This window comes from Anser brachyrhynchus (genome assembly GCF_964034855.1).
Source record: "Anser brachyrhynchus genome assembly, chromosome: 10".
NCBI lineage: Eukaryota > Metazoa > Chordata > Aves > Anseriformes > Anatidae > Anser > Anser brachyrhynchus.
The window spans coordinates 11,414,217-11,433,027 of record NC_137705.1 but is presented as its reverse complement, the minus strand read 5'-3'; the positions used below and the strand labels follow the sequence as shown (position 1 = coordinate 11,433,027).

The following is an 18,811-nucleotide window of genomic DNA, read 5'->3' as shown; positions in this document are numbered from 1 at the left end:
GGCAAAGTCTTTCGCTGCGAGGGCACAAATTGGCTCCGTGATGAGGTTTTGGAGCATTCCCCGTTGCACGAGAGCTGACTGTCTCCTTCTTCGTTCCCTCAAAGGGCAGGAACCTGCTCCCTCCGGGTGCCGGGAACTCCCGCTTGAACTACACGGTGCTGATCGGGGACACTCCCTGCACCCTGACTGTGTCTGAGACCCAGCTCCTCTGCGAGTCGCCCAACCTTACGGGCCAGCACAAAGTCACGGTAAGCGGGACCCCTCCCGGGCACCGCGCAGGAGGTGGGGGGGAGAAAACAAAGGGTTTTGCTCTGGGGATGCGGCCATGGCTGGAAACCAGCTGGCGTTTGGGGCACCGGTGCCTTTTTTCTCATGGCCCTGGTTGGGTGTCCCACGTGTCCCCACGTGTCTGTATCCCAGCACTGCCCGCGCTGGGTGCTTGTCCTCAGATGATGCTCGGTGTGGATGCAGCCCTCGGGAGCCTTGATCCTGCTCCCCAGGCATCGCTCTCCCTAACTGTGTGTTTGATAGGACCAAATACTTTGTCCTCTCCCTGGCACACTCAGCCAGGCATTCCCACATCCCTGCTGGCCCTGCCAACATCCCCCCATCCCTGCTGGGTGCCAAGGCACAGCCGGTGCCGTGCAGGGGGGGGTTCCCACCCCTTGCCCACCCCTTCCCCAGTCCCTACCCGTGCTGTAAGCGAGACCCCGTGCGTGTCAGGTTGTCGCACAGCAGTGCTGGCGCTCCAGCTCTGCGCGGCCTCTGCCTGCTTGAAAGGGACCTGGTGCCGTCCCCCCAGGCTCCCCATCCGTCAGGGAACTTGCTTCACATCCCATCTGTTCTCGTAACGCTGTCTGAATGAGACATCAAACTCCCTGCCTGCTCCGTGCGCGCGCGGCGGCGGCGCAGCAGCGTGCGTCCTGCATCCCATCGCAGCGCGCCGTGCTGCTCCGAGCTGCCGTGCGCCCCGTGCCCCATAGGGTTTAGAGGGATCCTCCACGTTTCCCCACATCCCCCGGGCTCCTGGTGGCTCCCAGGGCAGCAGGCGTGGCAGGAGGGCACGTGCACCCTTGACTCCCGGCCCTTTTCGTTTTCCCCGTGGCGCAGATTAAGGCCGGGGGGTTCGAGTTCTCCCCGGGGACGCTGCAGATCTACTCGGACAGCCTGCTCACCCTGCCAGCCATCATCGGCATCGGCGGCGGGGGCGGCCTGCTGCTCCTCATCATCATCATTGTCCTCATCGCCTACAAGCGCAAGTCCCGGGACGCCGACCGCACCCTGAAGCGCCTCCAGCTGCAGATGGACAACCTGGAGTCCCGGGTGGCCCTCGAGTGCAAAGAGGGTGAGCGGCCCTGGTCCTCAGCGGAGCTGGGCTTTGTCTTGGGTCGGGGGGCAGTGGCCGGCACCGTGAGATGCAGTTGTCCCTTACCAGCCTCAGTTAGCGGGGCCAGAATCGGGCCCTCTGCCTCCTGTCTCCATCCCCCTCCTCTGTCCTGACACCCTGCGGGCTCTCCTGCTCCTATCTGGACTCATTTTGGGTGGAATTTGGGGATTTTTCCAACAAGTTAAGGAATTCCCCTTTTCCTTCTTTTCTCGCGTTCCCCTCCAAACACGAGAAAAGGGAGCAGGGAAGGTAGCGGGGGCTGCCTGTGAGCGGGCAATTGGTCTCTCATTACGTGACAGACGGATGCTGAGAAATTGGACAGAATTCCCTGTATGATCCTGCTGATAAAACCTAATTGCCCATTATCCCCCTGAGCTGGCTCCCGAGGCCCCGACCTTGCCAACCACAGCTCCAACCAGCCCGGAGGCTGACGATGGAGCAGGCACCTAAAACAAGATGATAAAAAAAGGGGAAGAAAGAAAGAAAAACCCTTTGCTTCCCCAAATCCCCGTCCCCAAACAGGCATGCGGATGGCGATGGTGACAGGGAGAGGGGAGGGAGCTGGTGGAGGGGCTGGTGTCTTGTCTTCCACAGCTGGCAGATAAAAGGATCTGCTTTTAATTAAAAGGCACAATCTCTTCCCTGCCTTTTCTCTTTTCTAGTCCCACTAGTTACAGATAAGATAGCACGCCTTTCAAGCTGACGGTTTGTTTTTTCTCATCAGGCTGACGAGCCTGCAGTCCTGTGCTGTGCTTTCAGCTCCCTTTAAAGTGCCATTAATTTGATTTTTCTGAGGGTTTGCTCCCCCCACCCCCAGCTCCCCCCCCATCTTTCCCCGGTGCATCTCCCGGACTCCTCTCTGTCGGCTTTTCCCTGTAGGTGCAATTAAAGGTTCAGGACCCCCCCGCGCTGCTTTCCCCTGGGAATCGGAGCTGGCTCGCCTCGGCTCGGGAGGTGCTGGGGTGGGTGTGTTCAGCTCTTCTCTCCAGTAGTATTTAGGTCAAAACAAAATGAGGACATTCTTGTGGTTTCGGCTAACGTTTCCCCCAGAAGCTCTGGCTTTCCTCAAGCCCGGGCTGCCCGCAGGATCCCTGGGAGCGTGCGAGGGCTGAGCAAGGGGGACTGGAGCCCCTTGGGACCCGGTGGTCCTGTTCTCAGATCTACCACTTGGTTTCTTCTGGGGAGAGCATCCCCTCTGTCCGCAGCTCGGTTTTTCTTCCTCCATCTATGAAATGGGAACAGATTCAATAGCCTTGCCCGAGGAGGGGGATGCGGATCTGGCTTGAGCCTGCGAGCTGCCTTGAGACCCATCTGTCGGGTGTCGGGGGCACAGCAGAGGCTGGGTGGCAAAGCTGCGTGCTGGGGCTCGGGGCCGCGTTGCTCAATTCTGCTTTTTCCCCTCCAGCTTTTGCCGAGCTGCAGACTGACATTAACGAACTGACAAACGACCTGGACGGGGCCGGCATCCCCTTCCTGGATTACCGCACGTACGCCATGCGGGTTCTCTTCCCCGGGATAGAAGACCACCCCGTGCTGAAGGAGATGGAGGTGGGGTGCCGTGCGTCTGTCTGTCTGTCTCTGCGGTGGTTCATGCTGGGGGCATGCCTCTGGGATGCCTGCCCTGGAAAGGCGAGGATTTGTAGGGTGGTGATGCTCATCTGCCTCCCTTGCAACTTGTTGTCAGCTGTGAAAAAGGAGTTTTGGGGGTTTCAGAGTAGGATGTTGTAAGTGTAAGGCTGGAGAGATGCTTTGGTCCTCAAGCAGACACTGAGGGACACAGGCTGGCGAAGGTGGGCAGAAATACCCTGTTTCCATAGCTAACCTTTGCCAAAACAGGGATTGAGCCCACCCCGAGGCAATGGAGTGGGTAAACAGCAAAGAGCAGGGAGAGCAAAGTGTTTTGGGGGTGTGGGGTCGGAATAATGAAGGAAGGCAATTGCTGCTGCTTCTGTGCTCGCAAGGCTGGTGGTTGCATCGCAGGAGGGGCAGAGGAAACTTTGTGGATCAAGTATTGGGGGCATACATCCAAAACCACCACGTGTGGGTGGTGGATACCCACGTCCCCTTTTATTTGGGTCTGTGAAAACCCCGTGCCAGCTCGTGCTTCCCACTGCTGGGGCACCTGCAGCTCATCCAGCGGTGCTGGAGCCCTGCAATGAAGCCCGAGGCTCCTGCTGGTGTGGGCACGGCGGAGCTGGAGGGACACGCGATGGGCTTGGCCACTGCCCCAGCCTCGCGCGGCAAAGAGCATCTCGCCGCGTGGCAGCCACCGTGAGCACAGCCTGGCCGCTGAGCGGTTACTGCGCTCCCTGACATTAATATCAATATTTATATTAATATCATTGCTGCTGTCATTTTCTACGGCACTTGCTTTATTCAATTGGATTTGTTTGATGCCTGACTGGCCACTCTTTGCCAGCAGACTTGTCCAACATCACCTGCTGCCCCGGCTCCGTTTCCCCATGCGGGGCCCTACCCGGGTGTCCTGCCCCCGCGCCCCAACCCAGCTCCCTCTCCTCTCCCCACGCCTGGTGAATTTGGGGCACAGCAACTGGCTGCTCCTTTGCAGGGCTGCTGAGGCCGCTCCTGCTTGGAGAAACAAGGGGGGTTAAACCTTAGCTTTCTCTTGCTGCTGGCCTGGCGAGGGAATTAATGTTGATGCGGGCTTCGCGACGTATTTAGGGGAAGCAGCCGGCCCTGGTGCAGGATGCACGGGTACTGGTTACGATGCAACACGCTTGTACCACCTGCAAGTGCACGTGCTGGCGTTGTCAGCCAGCATGGCCACGGCGTGGGGAGCTGGCCCCATGCCTGCTCCCTAATCCCAGCTCCGGAGGCGGTGGGGACCCTGCTTCCGTGGATTTCCCCCTGCAGCTCAGGTTTCCCAGCTGCTCAGAGCCATTGCACCCGCGGGGAGCAGCGCAGCGGGTGTGAAAGCAGCCCTCCCTCGGGCACGGCCCTTCCTGTCCATGTGGAAGCCTGGTGCTCTGCTCTGCTCTGCTCTTGCTCTGAAGGTTTTTTCCCTGAAGGGCCGGGGCGAGGTGGGGGCGGTGGTGCCGGGCTGTGGCAGAGCCCCCGCAGCAGGCGCGTGGAGGGGGTGCCGTGGTGGGAGGGGGAACAGAAACCTCTCCTGGCAGCATCTGTCAGATGCTGCAATCCCTTCCAAGGGGGAGAAGGGTGGAAACGGTATCAAACCAGAGCTCTGGAAAGGAAATCGCAGGGGAGTAATTGTGCATCGGCTGCGGGGGGAGGGCAGGCAGGAGTTGCTCCACTCCCAGCTCCTAATTCAAAACATCCCACCGGGGAGAGCATCCAGGCTCAGCATTGCCAGGGGAACAAGGGGTTAAAGTTCCATAGGAGCCAAAAAAAAAAAAAGAAAAGATTAAATAAAGCAACTACAGTTGTGCAAGCTTCATATAATTTAATCAGGTTTGCTTTTATTTGTCTCTTTACTCCGAGTGTAACATTAGCTGTTGCGAGTGCTGGGAGGGAGACGGCGCTTGCTCACGCACCCGCTAATCCACAGCCAAGTATTACACTGTCATTACCAGTTCCCTTTCTCTTTAGGTTTGTTGGGGGGAGGTTTGTTGCTTTGTGTGAATTTAAGCCTGATTAAATATTTAATTCGGTATTGTTCATGTATTTCTGCTAATGATCAGCAAGTTAAACACGGCGGCCCAGCCAGGCGGGGAGGCAGCGGGGCGGCGCGTGTGTGCAGCGCTGGGCGCGGGCTGCGTGCGATGATGGGCTTTGCTCATCCCCTTGTGCTCTTCCCAAAGTCCCCGTCCGATGGCTGCTGTTGGACGGGGCCCATTTCCCAGCTTGTTGAGCTCCAGCTGCTCCTCTCACGGAGATGCAGCTCGGGTCGGATCTGGCTGTCTCCCGATGGAGCAGTTGTTGCTCAGGGCACCGACGCTCCTCGTGCAGACCTCAGCTGGCTGCTGGAAGGACACAGTCCCTTGCCCCGCTGGCTCTGAGCTGGCTTTTAGGGTCACTGCCCTGAGAGACAGCAGTGGGATCTTCCTGTGCCGAGGAAGCCTTTGTGCGTGTCTGCAGGGAGCCATCGGTGCTGCTGGACCTCAGGCACCCGCCTGGATTAGCGGCGTCGTTGCACCGAGGTCCCCGTGTGGTCCAGAGGGAGAGGCTTGGGGAGCAGGTAATTTAAAGCACGTGTTCCTAGCGGGATGTAACATTATTACATATTTACATATGTAATTATATGTATTATATGTTACATATGTAACATTATTACATAGGGATATTACACCTCTGAGGTGTAATAAAATAAGCCAAGCCACGTGCTTGCTCACAGGAGGAACCCCAAGGTTTGGGGTCACTCCCCTGTCCCCATTCTGGGATGCCCAGGGGCAGGCACCCCCTCACCTGGGTGCTGAGGGGACACGTGTCACCTGAGGGTTGTGTGACAAAAAGGCAAGGAAATGGGATTTATTTCATTTTTTTCCCTGTGGGAATGTCAGCAGTTTGGAGGGGGAAGTCGCAGCCACGAGAAGCTTCGCTGAACCAAAGAGCAGTGATCCAAAGTTGTGATTGAAGTGAAATGATTTGATGTGTCAAAACCCTCTTCTTCATTTTGAGTTGATGTTTTGAAATGAAGAGCGTTGTTTTGTCTCCAAATATCGACATGAAATGAAATTTTTCACTTATTCTCCCAATCAGGAAGACAAGGGGAAAAAAAAATCATTAAAATTGACGTTTTACCGCAGCAAGGCTTTTATTCAGAGGAAACCATCTTTTCTAATGGGAAGATGTTGTGTGTAAAAATGCTCATTTCTGATGAGAAATATGGTCGGTGCTGACCAGAGCAGCGCTAACGAAGGCAGTGTGGAGATGAAAGCAGCCCAGCCCAGTCCCTGCTGGGCACTGCGGAGCCAGGAACGGCCCGAGATGCAGCTTCAAACGCCTCCAGAGCAAAGGGAATATTTCAGGCCATGTCTGGAGAGGGGCAGACCCAGGTTTCCACTATTTGCTTGTATGTCTGAAACCCATCCACCTAAAACCAGGCGAGTTTGCTGTCTGCAGAGCTCAGTGCTGAGGCTTTCTTTGCTTTGTGAGTATTAAGAAGGGGCAGGAACTCCGTCTGTGCGATACCCACGGCACGTGCTGCAGAGCCTGGGGTGGGAGCCGGCCTTCTTCTTAGCTGAAATTGAGATCGTGACGTGTGTTTTTTGGTTCAAGGAGAGTTTGTGAGTGAAGTGCATGTATGTGCGTGGGGAGAGTCTTTGTGTACAGCGATGCCCCGAGACGGTGCTCACCTGATGTGCAGCCCACCTGCCTTCCCATCGCCCTCCCTCTCGTGCCCATCTCCCAGCTTTGCTCTATCCTCACAGGTCCAGGCGAACGTGGAGAAGTCCTTGACCCTCTTCGGGCAGCTGCTGAACAAGAAGCACTTCTTGCTGACCTTCATCCGCACCCTGGAGGCCCAGCGGAGCTTCTCCATGCGGGACCGCGGCAACGTGGCCTCCCTCATCATGACGGCGCTGCAGGGGGAGATGGAGTACGCGACGGGCGTGCTGAAGCAGCTCCTCTCCGACCTCATCGAGAAGAACCTGGAGAGTAAGAACCACCCCAAGCTGCTCTTGCGGAGGTGAGTTTCCATCCAAGAGCTGGGTCGTGGTGCCCAGGCAACTTCTGTGTGCGTGGGGACACGAGGTGGTGTCATTTTGGGGTGCCACCAGTGAGGGCGTTGGCGTTGGCTGTGCCTCGCTGTCAGCACTCCTCTTGGTGGCCCTGTGTGCTGGCAGCTGGCAGGAGTCCTCCCTTGCCTGCTGCCTCTCTGGGGCTTGCCCACCTTGCCAGGCTCCTGGGGGTTTTCATGGGAAAGCCAAGCGGATCTTCTCCAGCGAGGAGTCTTGCCCGGGGCCGGGGGAGAGCGCGAGCAGGAGGCAGCGTGCCAAGCCCTGCTGTGAGTCTGCCTGGCCCATCAATATTTGATGATAGCTCTGAGCTCTCCTTCATCACGGGCTGATGAATATTGAAAGATACACCAAGTGTGGAACAAAAACAATTAATAAGCTCCACCAGCCCACCTCGAGGCGCTCCGTGCCAACCCTCCCGCTGCACGCTGTGCCGCGCCTCCCCATCTCTGCGTGAGCCCGCGGCAGAGATGGAGCAGAACCTGCGGACCTTCTCGCTCCAGCAGGGACAGCTGCGGGGTTGGCATGTCACCAGAAGGGCTGGAGGAAACCAGAGCATCTTCCAGACATCAGCCAATGTTCGTGGTGTGGCCAGGCTGGGCAGCTCGTTGGGCTGTGTGTGCCCGGCCATGGGGAGATGCCTGGAGCAGATGCAAGCTGGTCCCAGCTACATCCCACCTACCTTCCTGTGGCTTGTATCTCTACTTTACTTCTCACCTACAAATGAAATACAGGAAGCCTGTAATTTATCAAAAGACCTTGTAAGAAATGTGCCAGAGAGGGAGCGGTGCAGACGTGTGGCTGGCTGGGAGAGGTGGGTCATGAAGGTGCCATCCCGTGTGTCCCCTGTCCCCGAGCGCATCCTTGGGCTCTCTTCTTGCTGTCCCTCCACAGCATCAGGCTTCACTGAAATATTTAAACTGCATTTCCAGCTCGTGGTTCACTCGGAGCATCACGAAGCTGCTGCCATCGGAGCAAAGCTCCAGAAGGAAGTAAATCAATAAAATATAACTAAAAGGCAGCGCGGGGAGGCCAGCAGCCGCAGTACCTGCGTCGCGGGAGCAGCCTGGGGACGGAGCTCAGCCCCTGTTGGTACTGTCAGCCCGAGGACTGGCAGCCCCCAGCAGCAGGGTCTGGGGACCCCACTGCAAGGAGCTGCAGGAGGCTTAGGACAGGGATGAGGTCCCATGGCCGATACCCTGCTTGCGCCTCCCAAAGTAAAATGTAAAGGGACTTTGTTCTTCCTGCAGCCGCGACACGGGGCAAGCAGCATTCGGGGCTGTGCCTCCGCTGGTTTTTTGATTAGCCCTGCTGTTGGGTGAGAGGATGTTCTTACTGCCCGGGGCAACTGGATTAACATTGATCTAACTGGGGAGAGCTGTTATTTATTTGGTTATTGGATAATCCCCCCCGTTGCTGTGGCATCTGGCTCTATCGCAAATGAAGGCAGACATCGGCTGGAGCCCGGTCTGGGGCACTGGAGACGAGTGTTTGGGGCTGCTTGGTGAGGGACCCGCTCCGGGGGCTGGGGAGGATGTCTGCTGGTAGCATCAGCCCACCCCTTTCCTTGGCTTTCTACCCACATTGCTTTCCTCGTCTCTTTTTTGCTCCCCTTGATGGATTAATCTTCCCTGATAGGGCTCAGGCAGGCGTCCCTCCTGGAGGCTGAGGTCTTACCGTCCCCTAATGCCTTAAGGAGGGCTGTGCTATTCCAGGGAGGGCAGAAAGGGCTAAACCCCATTAGCACAAGAGAAAGGCTTGGAGGGGACCATACGACCCCGAGTCAGCTTGAATAAACTCCAGGAAAGTGGATTTCCTACCCCAGCCATCTGGCCATGGGTTCCTGCCCCAGCTCCCCTGCGTGGCATTGCCTCTGGGCAGCGGGGCTCTGAGGTTCAGGTTCCTCCCGATTTTGGGTTTCTTGAGTCAACCTGCTTGCGTCTGATCCCTTGGGGTAACAGGAAGGTGGCTTCGTTTGCGAGGTTATTAGTATTGCTTGTGCTTTCAGGAGCATCTGCCTTCCCGAGTGGCTGATGTGATGATTAATGGGCGGATGGGCTGAGGAGCGTAGCTGGAGAGTTTCAGGAGGCTGCCTTGCCTTTTTACCTCAGAGGGAGCGAAAGTGACTTTAAAAATAATGGACATGTTAAGGTGAATTTTAATCTCGTGGCAGCAAGACCAGCCTGTGGTGCCGAGGCAGGCACGTTAAGCTGTGAGCTGGGTGGTGATGTTCCAGAACAGGCACAGGCAAACTCTCCTCAACCTTCCTCGCCACGGCCCTTTGCAGCATGATGGAGTCTGGATTCGAACTGTGCTTTAGGAAACAAGGGCCAAGATACAGGTTTTCTGAAGGCAGCTCGAGCTGCTTCCTCCACTGGCTGAGAAGCACGGCTCCATTTTTAAGCTTGTTTCGGAGCTGGTGGTTGCAACGTAATTCATTGCAAGCTCCTTCTGCATCGCCACCCCGCTCTGAGGGGACACACAGGGACCTGGCATTTCACCGAATCACAGAATGGTTTGCATTGGAAGGGATTTCAAAGCCCACCCAGTTCCAGCCCCCTGCCATGGGCAGGGACACCTCCCACCAGACCAGGTTGCCCAAAGCCCCATCCAACCTGGCCTTGAACACCTCCAGGGATGGGGCATCCACAGCTTCTCTGGCCAACCTGTGCCAGTGCCTCACCACCCTGTAGTGAAGAATTTCCTCCTTATATCTAATCTAAACCTCTCCTCTTTCAGGTTAAAACCTCTACCCCTTGTGCTACTACTACCTGCCCTTGTAAAAAGTCCCTCACCAGCCCCCTTTAGGTGCTGGAAGGTTCCTATAAGGTCTCCGTGGAGCTCATGGCTTCTGCTGGACTCGCTCCAATGGCTCCCTGTCCTTTATAGGCTGGGGGACCCAGAGCTGAAGGACTGCTCGGGGTGCTGCTGCTGGCCCAGTAGCACCAGGCCGGTTGCAGAGCAGCAGCGGCGTTGAGTGCACCGCAGTGCAAGTCAGAGCAGCAGATCCCAGGGGGAAAAAAGGGGGCTTCCAGCTGGATCAGGCCCTTGGCAGTACTGCGGGAGGGTGCTCCTCTCATGGAATGCGAGGAGGTTTGGTGAGGCTTTACCGGCGTGTCTCATGCAGCCCTCCGTCCCTGGAGGGAGCTGCCTGGTTCCAGTGGGACATGACAAAAGAAACAAACTTCATTTAAGCAGAAGGTACGAGGGAGAAGTAGGAGGCTGGTCGTCCCCTGGGCGAGACTCCTCGCGGGACAAGATCATCCGTGGCTCTCTCCAGCTCTGCAGATACGCTGGAGACTCGTTTGCTTCTCCCTCTTGGAGGGCTGCTGTGGCTCAGTCTGGCAGATGGGAGGCGTTTCGCTAGAGCTTAGGCTGTCAGCTTAATGCCCCTTTGCTTTGAGTCTCCTGCCTTTCTAGATGTGATCCTATAAAGCCAAAAATAATTCAGCCACAGTCTGAGGGTGAGGTGTCAGTGGGTAGGATCAGACCTCTGATATCCCCTCCTGATGGTTTTGCTCTCTGCCTTCCCTACAGAACGGAATCGGTGGCAGAGAAGATGCTGACGAATTGGTTCACGTTTCTGCTGTACAAGTTCCTGAAGGTGAGTTTGGGAGGGATCGCTGACCCTGAACGGGAGGGGAGGTGGGATCCTGCCTTGTCACCCAGAGCTGGGGCTCCTTGGTTTGCAGCTCCCTCCTGGGGCGCCGATCGCTTCCCAGGCCTGGGTTTCTGTCCTGCATTTATGAGATGTGATTACTGATTCTGGGTTCCCTTTTGGGGAAATAGCTGAGATTGAGAAATGAAATGCAGACAGGGATTGCTTAATGCATACTGGGTTTGAGATCTTCATAAAAACAGTGCCTGGAGAAAGGATAAATCTGTAGGAACCCAGCTGAGCCTCGAATCCCTTATGAGCGGTTCCCATTCCTGCCTCCTTGCCTCTCCCTGTGCAGCTCAGGAGGACGAAGCCCCAGGAGCCGGTCCTTCTACAGACACGGCTGTGCTCAGGGGATATTTCTGCACGTCTGAGCTGCAGCTTGATGTGCTGCGCTCCTCACGTAACGCTGCTGCTTTTCCTTCTGCCTTTTGAAAGTGAGGCTCCTTGCTAGGGGGATGCTTTCTCCCAGCATCTCCGCTTTTGCTCTTGCTTCCCCTCCGAAAGGTGTCCCCTGGGGACTTTACGCCCCGAGGGTCCCACTGGGGGACAGCAGCTCTCCCCACCACGTTTGTATGAACATATTAAAGACGTTTCCCCTGCCAGGACTGGTGTTTTCACCCGCTAGGGCTGCACCAAGAGCTGTGCGGGTTATATGGCCGTACCTGCAGGGGGACGTCCTGCTGGGGCTCTGGCGGTCCCACTGCCGACGTGTCAGTCAGCGGGGCTGTTTCTTGGGATCCTGCCTGGCGTCAGCTCAGCCAGGCTGGGTGGCACACAGCCGTTTTTGTGGGATTTCATCCCTCATTAAGATAAAGAGGGTTTGAACCATTTCCAGCCAAGAGATGAGAGCAAGCAGGAGTCTGTGCAGAACTCAAGTGATCGTCAACGAGAGGTGATTTATAATATCACTTACATGCGCTTGGCTTTTTGCCTCCGTGGAGGGATAGCCTGTATCTATAAAAATCTAGCTGTAGCATGCAGCGGAGATTGCTTTCCAGGGGTGGGAGAAGAGAAAAGCTGCGCTGTTTGCAGGGAGATGTCAAACTTCCCACGGCCTCTTCGTGCTGCGGCTTTGCTGGGTTGTGCCCTCCTGTCCTTTGCTGTGGCAGTGCCAGGTGGGACCAGGTAGGAAGGGGTGGGCAGGCAGGACCTTGCAGCCCCCTCCCAGGGCACAAAAGGGCCAAGGAAGGGGTCAGATCCTCCCTTGAAGGTCAGATCCTACTTGAAGTATCGGGATCCTTCAAGTAGGCACGATTATTCTTCAGCCCATCAAGGCAGAGCACACATCCTTCCAACACCCAGGGTGGCATCTGGGGACATTCTGGTTTTGTGTGCACGTTTGGACACCCTTGTCCTGTCCCTGGCTGGACTGGGCAGGTCACAGGGGCATGGCCACCTCCTTCAGAAGCTGCTTTGGACCAGTTTGTTTGCCACCAGTGTCCTGTGTCTGTCCCAGCACAGCCCAGTCCTTCTTCGGAGAGGTCACCGTGTGCTTTGCCAGTGCTGGGTAAGCCTGAGGATAAGGAGTAGCAGGAAGAGAGGGACGTGGGGATGGGGTCCGGACAATGCCTTTTTCCAAAGCCGTTGGGTAAGACATGGCATTGGCAGAAGAAGTCACCTCTGGTGTCTGGCTGGTAGCAGCAGGAGAGCAATCTGATCTAGGTGCACTGTAACAGGAGGGATTTATGCACAGGGCTTGGATAAGCACGCTGGCTGTGAGATTTGTCGTGCTGGGGAAGTGGTGGAAACTGAAATGCTTGGGTCACTCACATTAGAGTGGAAGAGGGTTGAGGATGCATCCGTGGCCCCTCCTGTGTCAGCCCCGCCGAAGGAGACCCGCGGGGCCTTTCCTGCCTATCTCCCGGCAGTGAGGATCACAGGTGGCATGGGAAGCAGGAGAAACCCGCGGAGTAGATGGAGAGGTATCACAGCAGACAGTTTGCCAGCAGGAAAACATATGCCTTGCACCAAACCGCGGTAATTGTGCATGTAAATGAGGCAGGCGGATGTGTGCCCAGCTGCCAGGGCTGCTCTCAGCAAAGCTGCCTGGAGCGGGGCTGGGCGCACGGCCGTGTCGTGGGACAGGGGATGGGGATGGGGATGGGGACAGGCACAGGACAGCCTCCTCCTGCCCGGGGCCAGGGGTGGAGGTGGCAGCGTTTGGAGTCAGCCAGGGCTGGCGCTTTCACGGGGCCCTGCGGTAGCATTTATCAGAGTCTTAATGAGACACCCCGGGGAAAGGGAGAGGGATAAATTGAGACAAGCACTGAAAAATGCGCGATATTAGGTGCCTGATGAGCTAAATCTAGTCCATAAAAGAGTCTGAGCCTTAGCTGGCTTGCCTCAGCCTGCGCCCCACGTACCGACACGTGTGCGGATGTGCCATTCGCGGGGTGTTTGCTCAGCCTGCAGGGAGAACATCCCTCATCCCTCAGCCTGTCCTTGCCCTGTCCCCTTGCTGCGACTGAGCTGTGCTGGGGCTGGCAGAGCCCGGACACAGCCTTGTCCTCCAGCAGCCTGCGGGGTGGCCTGTCCCCATCAAACCATCCCCTCCTGCCTCTCACCCCATGGACATCATCCCGGGGCACCTGCCCGGTGCCTGGTTCTGTAGGCCACGTTCATTTCGGTGGTTTCTGTCAGGGACGAGCCCTGAATGATCCTCACCTGCCATGGAGAAGAGACATACCCATCCCCAGGATGGCTCCATCCCTCTGGGGTGGCCGTAGGGCCAGGTCTAGCCCATGAATCCAAAAAGAGGTCAATTCCCTGCCAGCCAGGCTGGCGTCTGAGCAGCAGAGGAGGGGATGCCGTGATGCCAGAACCACAGCCGGGTGCCAGCTGCAGCAGGGCTGGAGCAACAGCCGTGGTCCAGACCTTGCCTCCTGCCCCGACGTCTGTCCCTGCCCGGGCACTCACACTGAGCCTTCTCTGTGGCTTTATCCCTCCTTGGTGGCACTTGGTTTCAAAGGGGAGCCGTCAGGCTGTGTGCTGCCATGTGCAGGATGGTTTTTGGGGACAGCCGTGGGTCCCTTCAGACAGCAGGCTGGGGGCTTCGCTCCTGCTGAGGGGAAATCTGGGGCTGAGGACGGAGCAGGCACATGCGCCGTGGCCGGGAACACCACTCTGATTTATTCCCCATCCACGCTGCTTTCCCCAGCCTGGAGGTTTTACAAGAAATTTCTATAAGCAACGGGCAGAAGCACCTTCTCGTCTTCCTCCTGCCGGAGGGCTCGGCTCGGGGTGCCGTGGGAGCACCGTGGGGCTCCCAATTTTTCGGCCAGCCTGGCGCGCTCGCCTCCCGAGGCAGCCATTAGCACGCAGCATAGCACCCACCTCGGGTCTCTCACTTTTCCGCGCTGACTTAATGAAGCCAAGTTTGCAAATGAAACATAATTTCAAAGACAGGCGTGTTGTCGGAAGGTCTGGGGATGATGTATGCCTGTTCCTGCTCGTTAGCAGCTGTCTCTTTAATTACCGCAGATGCTAACGAGATGCTAACAGCATATGGTGACAGGGAGAGCAGCCGCACTTTGCACCAAAGTACAATTTATTTGCGAGGCGGCTGGGAGGGAGGGGCAAGGGCTGGGGGGTAAAATCTGTTGGGATTTTTCTCGGCCCCCTCCGCTCCCATCCTACCCCGTTTTCCCCTTTAGGGCTGACGTCTGCATCTGGAAGGGCACGTTGGGATGCTTTGGGTGATAAAGGGTGTCCTTTTCCAACCGCCCTTCACCAGCTCATGGCTCCGGACTGGTTGGTGCCTCCAACCTTGGCACGTCCTCGGTTGCCACAGGTTTAATATCCAGCATCTTTGGGAGAAGTGCTTGGTCCAGTTTTCTTCTCCCTTCCTCCTGCTTGGGAGGTTTGGCTGCTGTGGCTGATGGCTCTGACAGTGGGGCTTTGGCATTGGGGACATGCAGGTGGCAAATGGCTTAACTGCAGGAAACTCCGTCGGTTTGGAGGGTCAGGGCAGGACTGTCACCGAGTTGTTCTCTTGCTTTTCCTTCCCATTGGACCTAGCTGGCTGTGCTCAGCTGTCTCATGGAGAAATCTCTCGACCTTCTCTCACACGAGAGCGTCCTCCTGGCAGATGCCAGGACTGCGTCGTGCTACCAGGGGAGAGCCCCCAGGCTGTCCTTCTGCAGCAGTCACTTTCCACTCCTCACGTGCTTTCCTCGGCTGGACCAGATGCTCAGATGATAGTTCATATCCCATGCACAGACGGCTCTACTAAGTCATGTCTGTGGTGCGTTGTGCCCAGAGCAGCTCTGCTTTTCACTAGTCCTGAATTTAACCTTTTTAGCTCATCCTTTCCTATAGACTGAGCAGAATTTATCCACGAGTGTCTGGAAACTCTGGGAAACTGAAGCTAGGGGTTGATAAGAGAACAACCTCCAGCAGGTTTTCAGGGAGAATGAATTGCTCCAGGGGGCATACTGGGGGCACACTAGGGCAAGGACTGGAGACTGTTTATAAAGCCACAGGTGGGGCTTAATGCTGCAGGGACAGAGCAGGAAAGGGTGGTGCCTGGCACCTTCTCACCCCCCCCTCTTTTCTTTCTCTCCGTCCCTGTCCCACAGGAGTGTGCTGGGGAACCGCTCTTCATGCTCTACTGTGCCATCAAGCAGCAGATGGAGAAGGGACCCATCGATGCCATCACAGGAGAGGCTCGCTACTCCCTCAGTGAAGACAAGCTTATCCGGCAACAGATTGACTACAAGATGCTGGTTAGTGCAGGCAGGAACCCCACTGGTACTGGTTCTTGCCAGGACCCCTAGGTCCAGCTATTTAACGAGGTCTTGGAGATACCCAAAGTGCTTTTCATGGAGCATTTTTTCTCTTGTTCCTCTCTCCAGCACCCTTGGGTGCCTTATGCCCTGTCTGTGTGATACCCATCTCACCAGGGTGCAAAAAGGGGCCTTTGCATGGCGAGGTTTGCTTTGGGGAAGCCAAACATGAACTGAATCCCCCTCAGCACCAGCAAACCCCACGGCCCTGACACAGATGGGGATGGAGACGCTGTTGAGCACGTGTTGGCTGGAGCAGCCAGCCAGTGGCTCACGTTGGGTGCAAATCAAAGCCTTGAGATTTCCATGGGAGATGGGGAAATGCTTCTCTTCCTCCCATATGAGCTGTCTCCCCTGTCTAGCTGCATGTTAATGCTGGACCTTGCCCTTGGCTGAGCCTGTAGCTGGTTCTTTACCGCCTCCGTCTCCACCTGAGTGGAGCTGGGAGTGGAGTGTGCATGGGCATTGCTCAAGCTGTGCAGGTTTTCGTGAGCAGGGCATTGTTTCCTGGCCCAGGATTCCTGCATATTGTCTTCTGGAAACACCTGGAGATTTGGGGGTGGAAGGGGACAGGTGGGGAGAAGAGGGAAGCAGGAATATGCCATGGTGCTGCACCTCCAGAGCAGCCTGGGGTTGAGATGTGACCATAGGCATCTGTAGCCCCATGTCCTTGGATCAGCCAGTGTGTGACATCCTCTCACTCAAGTCTTTCTGCCCTCTGTGCTGTGCAGACCCTCAACTGTGTGAACCCTGAGAACGAGAACGCCCCAGAGATTCCTGTCAAGGTGCTCAACTGTGACACCATCACGCAGGTGAAGGAGAAGCTGCTGGATGCTGTCTACAAAGGGGTGCCCTATTCCCAGCGTCCCAAAGCTGGAGACATGGACCTGGGTAAGAGAGAGGCCGAGCACTCCTCTTGGAATAGACAAGAGCAGAAGTGCCAAAAACTAAACGTTTGAGGCAGGCGAATGCAAATCAGGACAGGGGACCTGTCAGGACACTTGCATTTTTGTTTGTCCAGTCCGTTTTGGCTCAGACTGCTGGGCTGGTGGCACTGGCTGTGCATGGGGATGAGAAAGTCAGTCTTGCAAGCAGAGAGGAGAGGAGCCCTCTCTGTCCTGGCTGTGGTCTGGGATGCAGGTACGAGCTAGCTGAGGGCCAGGGAGGCCAGAAATAATTGAGAACAGGGCTAATAGTCCTGTTCTTGAAGGAGGAGCAGGAGGATGGAGAGGAGAAGAGCTGAAGAAGGGTTGCCAGGGCCAGACTGGTGCTGTCTTTTGTTGAACACTTAGAAACAGCTTTTGCCCGACACCATGTTGACAGTCGTCGGTCCTTAGGTTTAAAGGTGATGGCAGGGCTCTTTCGTTTATGCCCAGACCTTGCTCCTCTGCTCTCCTTGGCTTTGTCCTCCAAGCTGCCCGCTAACCATGAGCCCTTCTCCCTCACTGGGACAGAGTGGCGGCAGGGCAGGATGGCCCGGATCATACTGCAGGACGAGGATGTCACCACAAAGATTGACAATGACTGGAAGAGGCTCAACACCCTGGCCCACTACCAGGTAAGGCACCGGGCAGTCACAAGCTGCTGACAGCTTGAACGTCTCTTCTCCCCCTTACCCTGATCAGGGCCTGAGTTGGGCTGTCCAGAACTGGCTGCTCATGAAGGGACGTGGCCAGGAGGTCTGCAGTCACTTCCGTGCACGGTCCCTGTGTTTATGGTCCTTCCGTTCAAGGAAGCCCTCCATGGGGCATCCTCAGGACTCAGAGGCTGCTCCTTGCTCTGACCTTGCTTTGCCATTTTCATGTCGAAGTTTCTGCTGCATTCCCGTTGTGCCCTGTGCCCCCAAGGTGTTGCAGAGGTAGATGTTTAGGTCTCCTTTGCTGGAGATGGGTGTCCCTGGGATGGGGTGCAGAGCATCTTCATCTCTCCTGGGCTGGCTTCTCCCTGCCTGTTCCTCGTGTGCATACCCCAGTGTCACAGCCTGCCCGTGCCACCTCTGCCTGCAGGTGACGGATGGCTCCTCGGTAGCCCTGGTGCCCAAGCAGAACTCAGCGTACAACATCTCCAATTCCTCCACTTTCACCAAGTCCCTCAGCAGATACGGTGAGTGTGCAGCGGGATCCAAAGCTTGCTCTGGGCGGTGCTGGCAGGGAAGGCAGCACCAGGCTGGGTTTGCAGATCGAGGCACAGGACAGGTGCCTGTAATTTTGTCTCACTGGAACAAAGTCCTCTAAATCCCTGTTTCTCCTGCACTGTGTTATGCTGGTGTCTGAGAGGGAGCAGAGCCCCCCAGAGTCATCTCTTTGGACTCAGGGGAGAAAGACAGGTGTCAGATGGCTGCAGCTAAGGGATCCACTCCCTTTTATTCCCCTGAAATCTCATTAAAATAGGCACAGAGGCTCTAAGCACTTAAATAGGCTTAGCTGAGGGCCCTAGCGAACGTGCTGGCAAGCGTGCTTTGGCCTGGGTTTGGGAGGGAGTTGTGTGGTCAGCTCAGGCTGACACGGGAGGCCAGGCTGTGATCCTGGCATCTGCGAGCTGGGAGCCAGACCTCTGCAGAGTCCCTTGCAAGCAGTATCAGATGGTGCTGGCCTCTCTGCATCAGCCAGGGGCTCATTTACCTGGGCAGGCTGCGAGGAGGGTCCTCGGTGATGCCCAGCACAGCCGACGGGAGAGGCTGAATCCCAAGCTCCTATTTAGCAGGGAACACACACTGAAGTCAGAGCAGGGGACAGGGATGGAGGGGCTGGTGGCGAGGTGGAGGTCAGGTCGAGTTTCCCTCTGTGCTGGGTGCTTGCAGAGAGCATGCTGCGCACGGCCAGCAGCCCCGACAGCCTGCGCTCACGGACCCCCATGATCACCCCCGACCTGGAGAGCGGCACCAAGCTCTGGCACCTGGTGAAAAACCACGACCACATGGACCAGAGAGAGGGCGACCGGGGCAGCAAGATGGTCTCCGAGATCTATCTGACCCGCCTGCTAGCCACCAAGGTAAGGCACGGAGACACAGAGCTGCCACCGGGCTTTGAAAGCTGGATGGGGAGGGATAAGGATTTAGGATAAGCACTGGTTTTTATTAGACTGCTCCTTCAGCACAGGAGGAACTGCTCTCCTGATTTTGGGCCTGAGCTGGAGGTGCTGTTTTTGTGTGCCACAACCCTAAATGGGCATCCCTTAAGTGGATTGTCCTATTTGCTTTTTACACCCTTTGGCACTTGTACTGTTTGCTGTGTCATTGAGCAGCTGCTGGACTGCAAAGCAGAGGTGCTTTGGAGCAGGCACCTCATCCCGTTTGTCTGCTGTTTGGGGTTAAGCTGCAACATTG

At 56.6% G+C, this 18,811-nt stretch overlaps 1 protein-coding gene across 5 annotated transcripts in view; it reads left to right on the top strand.

The window, feature by feature from the left end:
• Positions 1–18,811, top strand: part of PLXNA1 (plexin A1) — a 108,731-nt gene that overhangs the window by 78,191 nt on the left and 11,729 nt on the right. For 4 of the 5 annotated variants that reach the window (XM_080605965.1, XM_080605967.1, XM_080605966.1 and 1 more), the window contains exons 19-28: positions 105–248; positions 1,111–1,345; positions 2,793–2,935; positions 6,736–6,992; positions 10,579–10,645; positions 15,280–15,426; positions 16,218–16,377; positions 16,863–17,044; positions 17,493–17,589; positions 18,287–18,477. In XM_080605965.1, coding sequence (XP_080462091.1) covers positions 105–248; positions 1,111–1,345; positions 2,793–2,935; positions 6,736–6,992; positions 10,579–10,645; positions 15,280–15,426; positions 16,218–16,377; positions 16,863–17,044; positions 17,493–17,589; positions 18,287–18,477 — 1,623 coding nt within the window. The remainder of the gene's footprint in view (positions 1–104; positions 249–1,110; positions 1,346–2,792; positions 2,936–6,735; positions 6,993–10,578; positions 10,646–15,279; positions 15,427–16,217; positions 16,378–16,862; positions 17,045–17,492; positions 17,590–18,286; positions 18,478–18,811) is intronic. The other variant, XM_080605969.1, reaches the window with a different exon arrangement.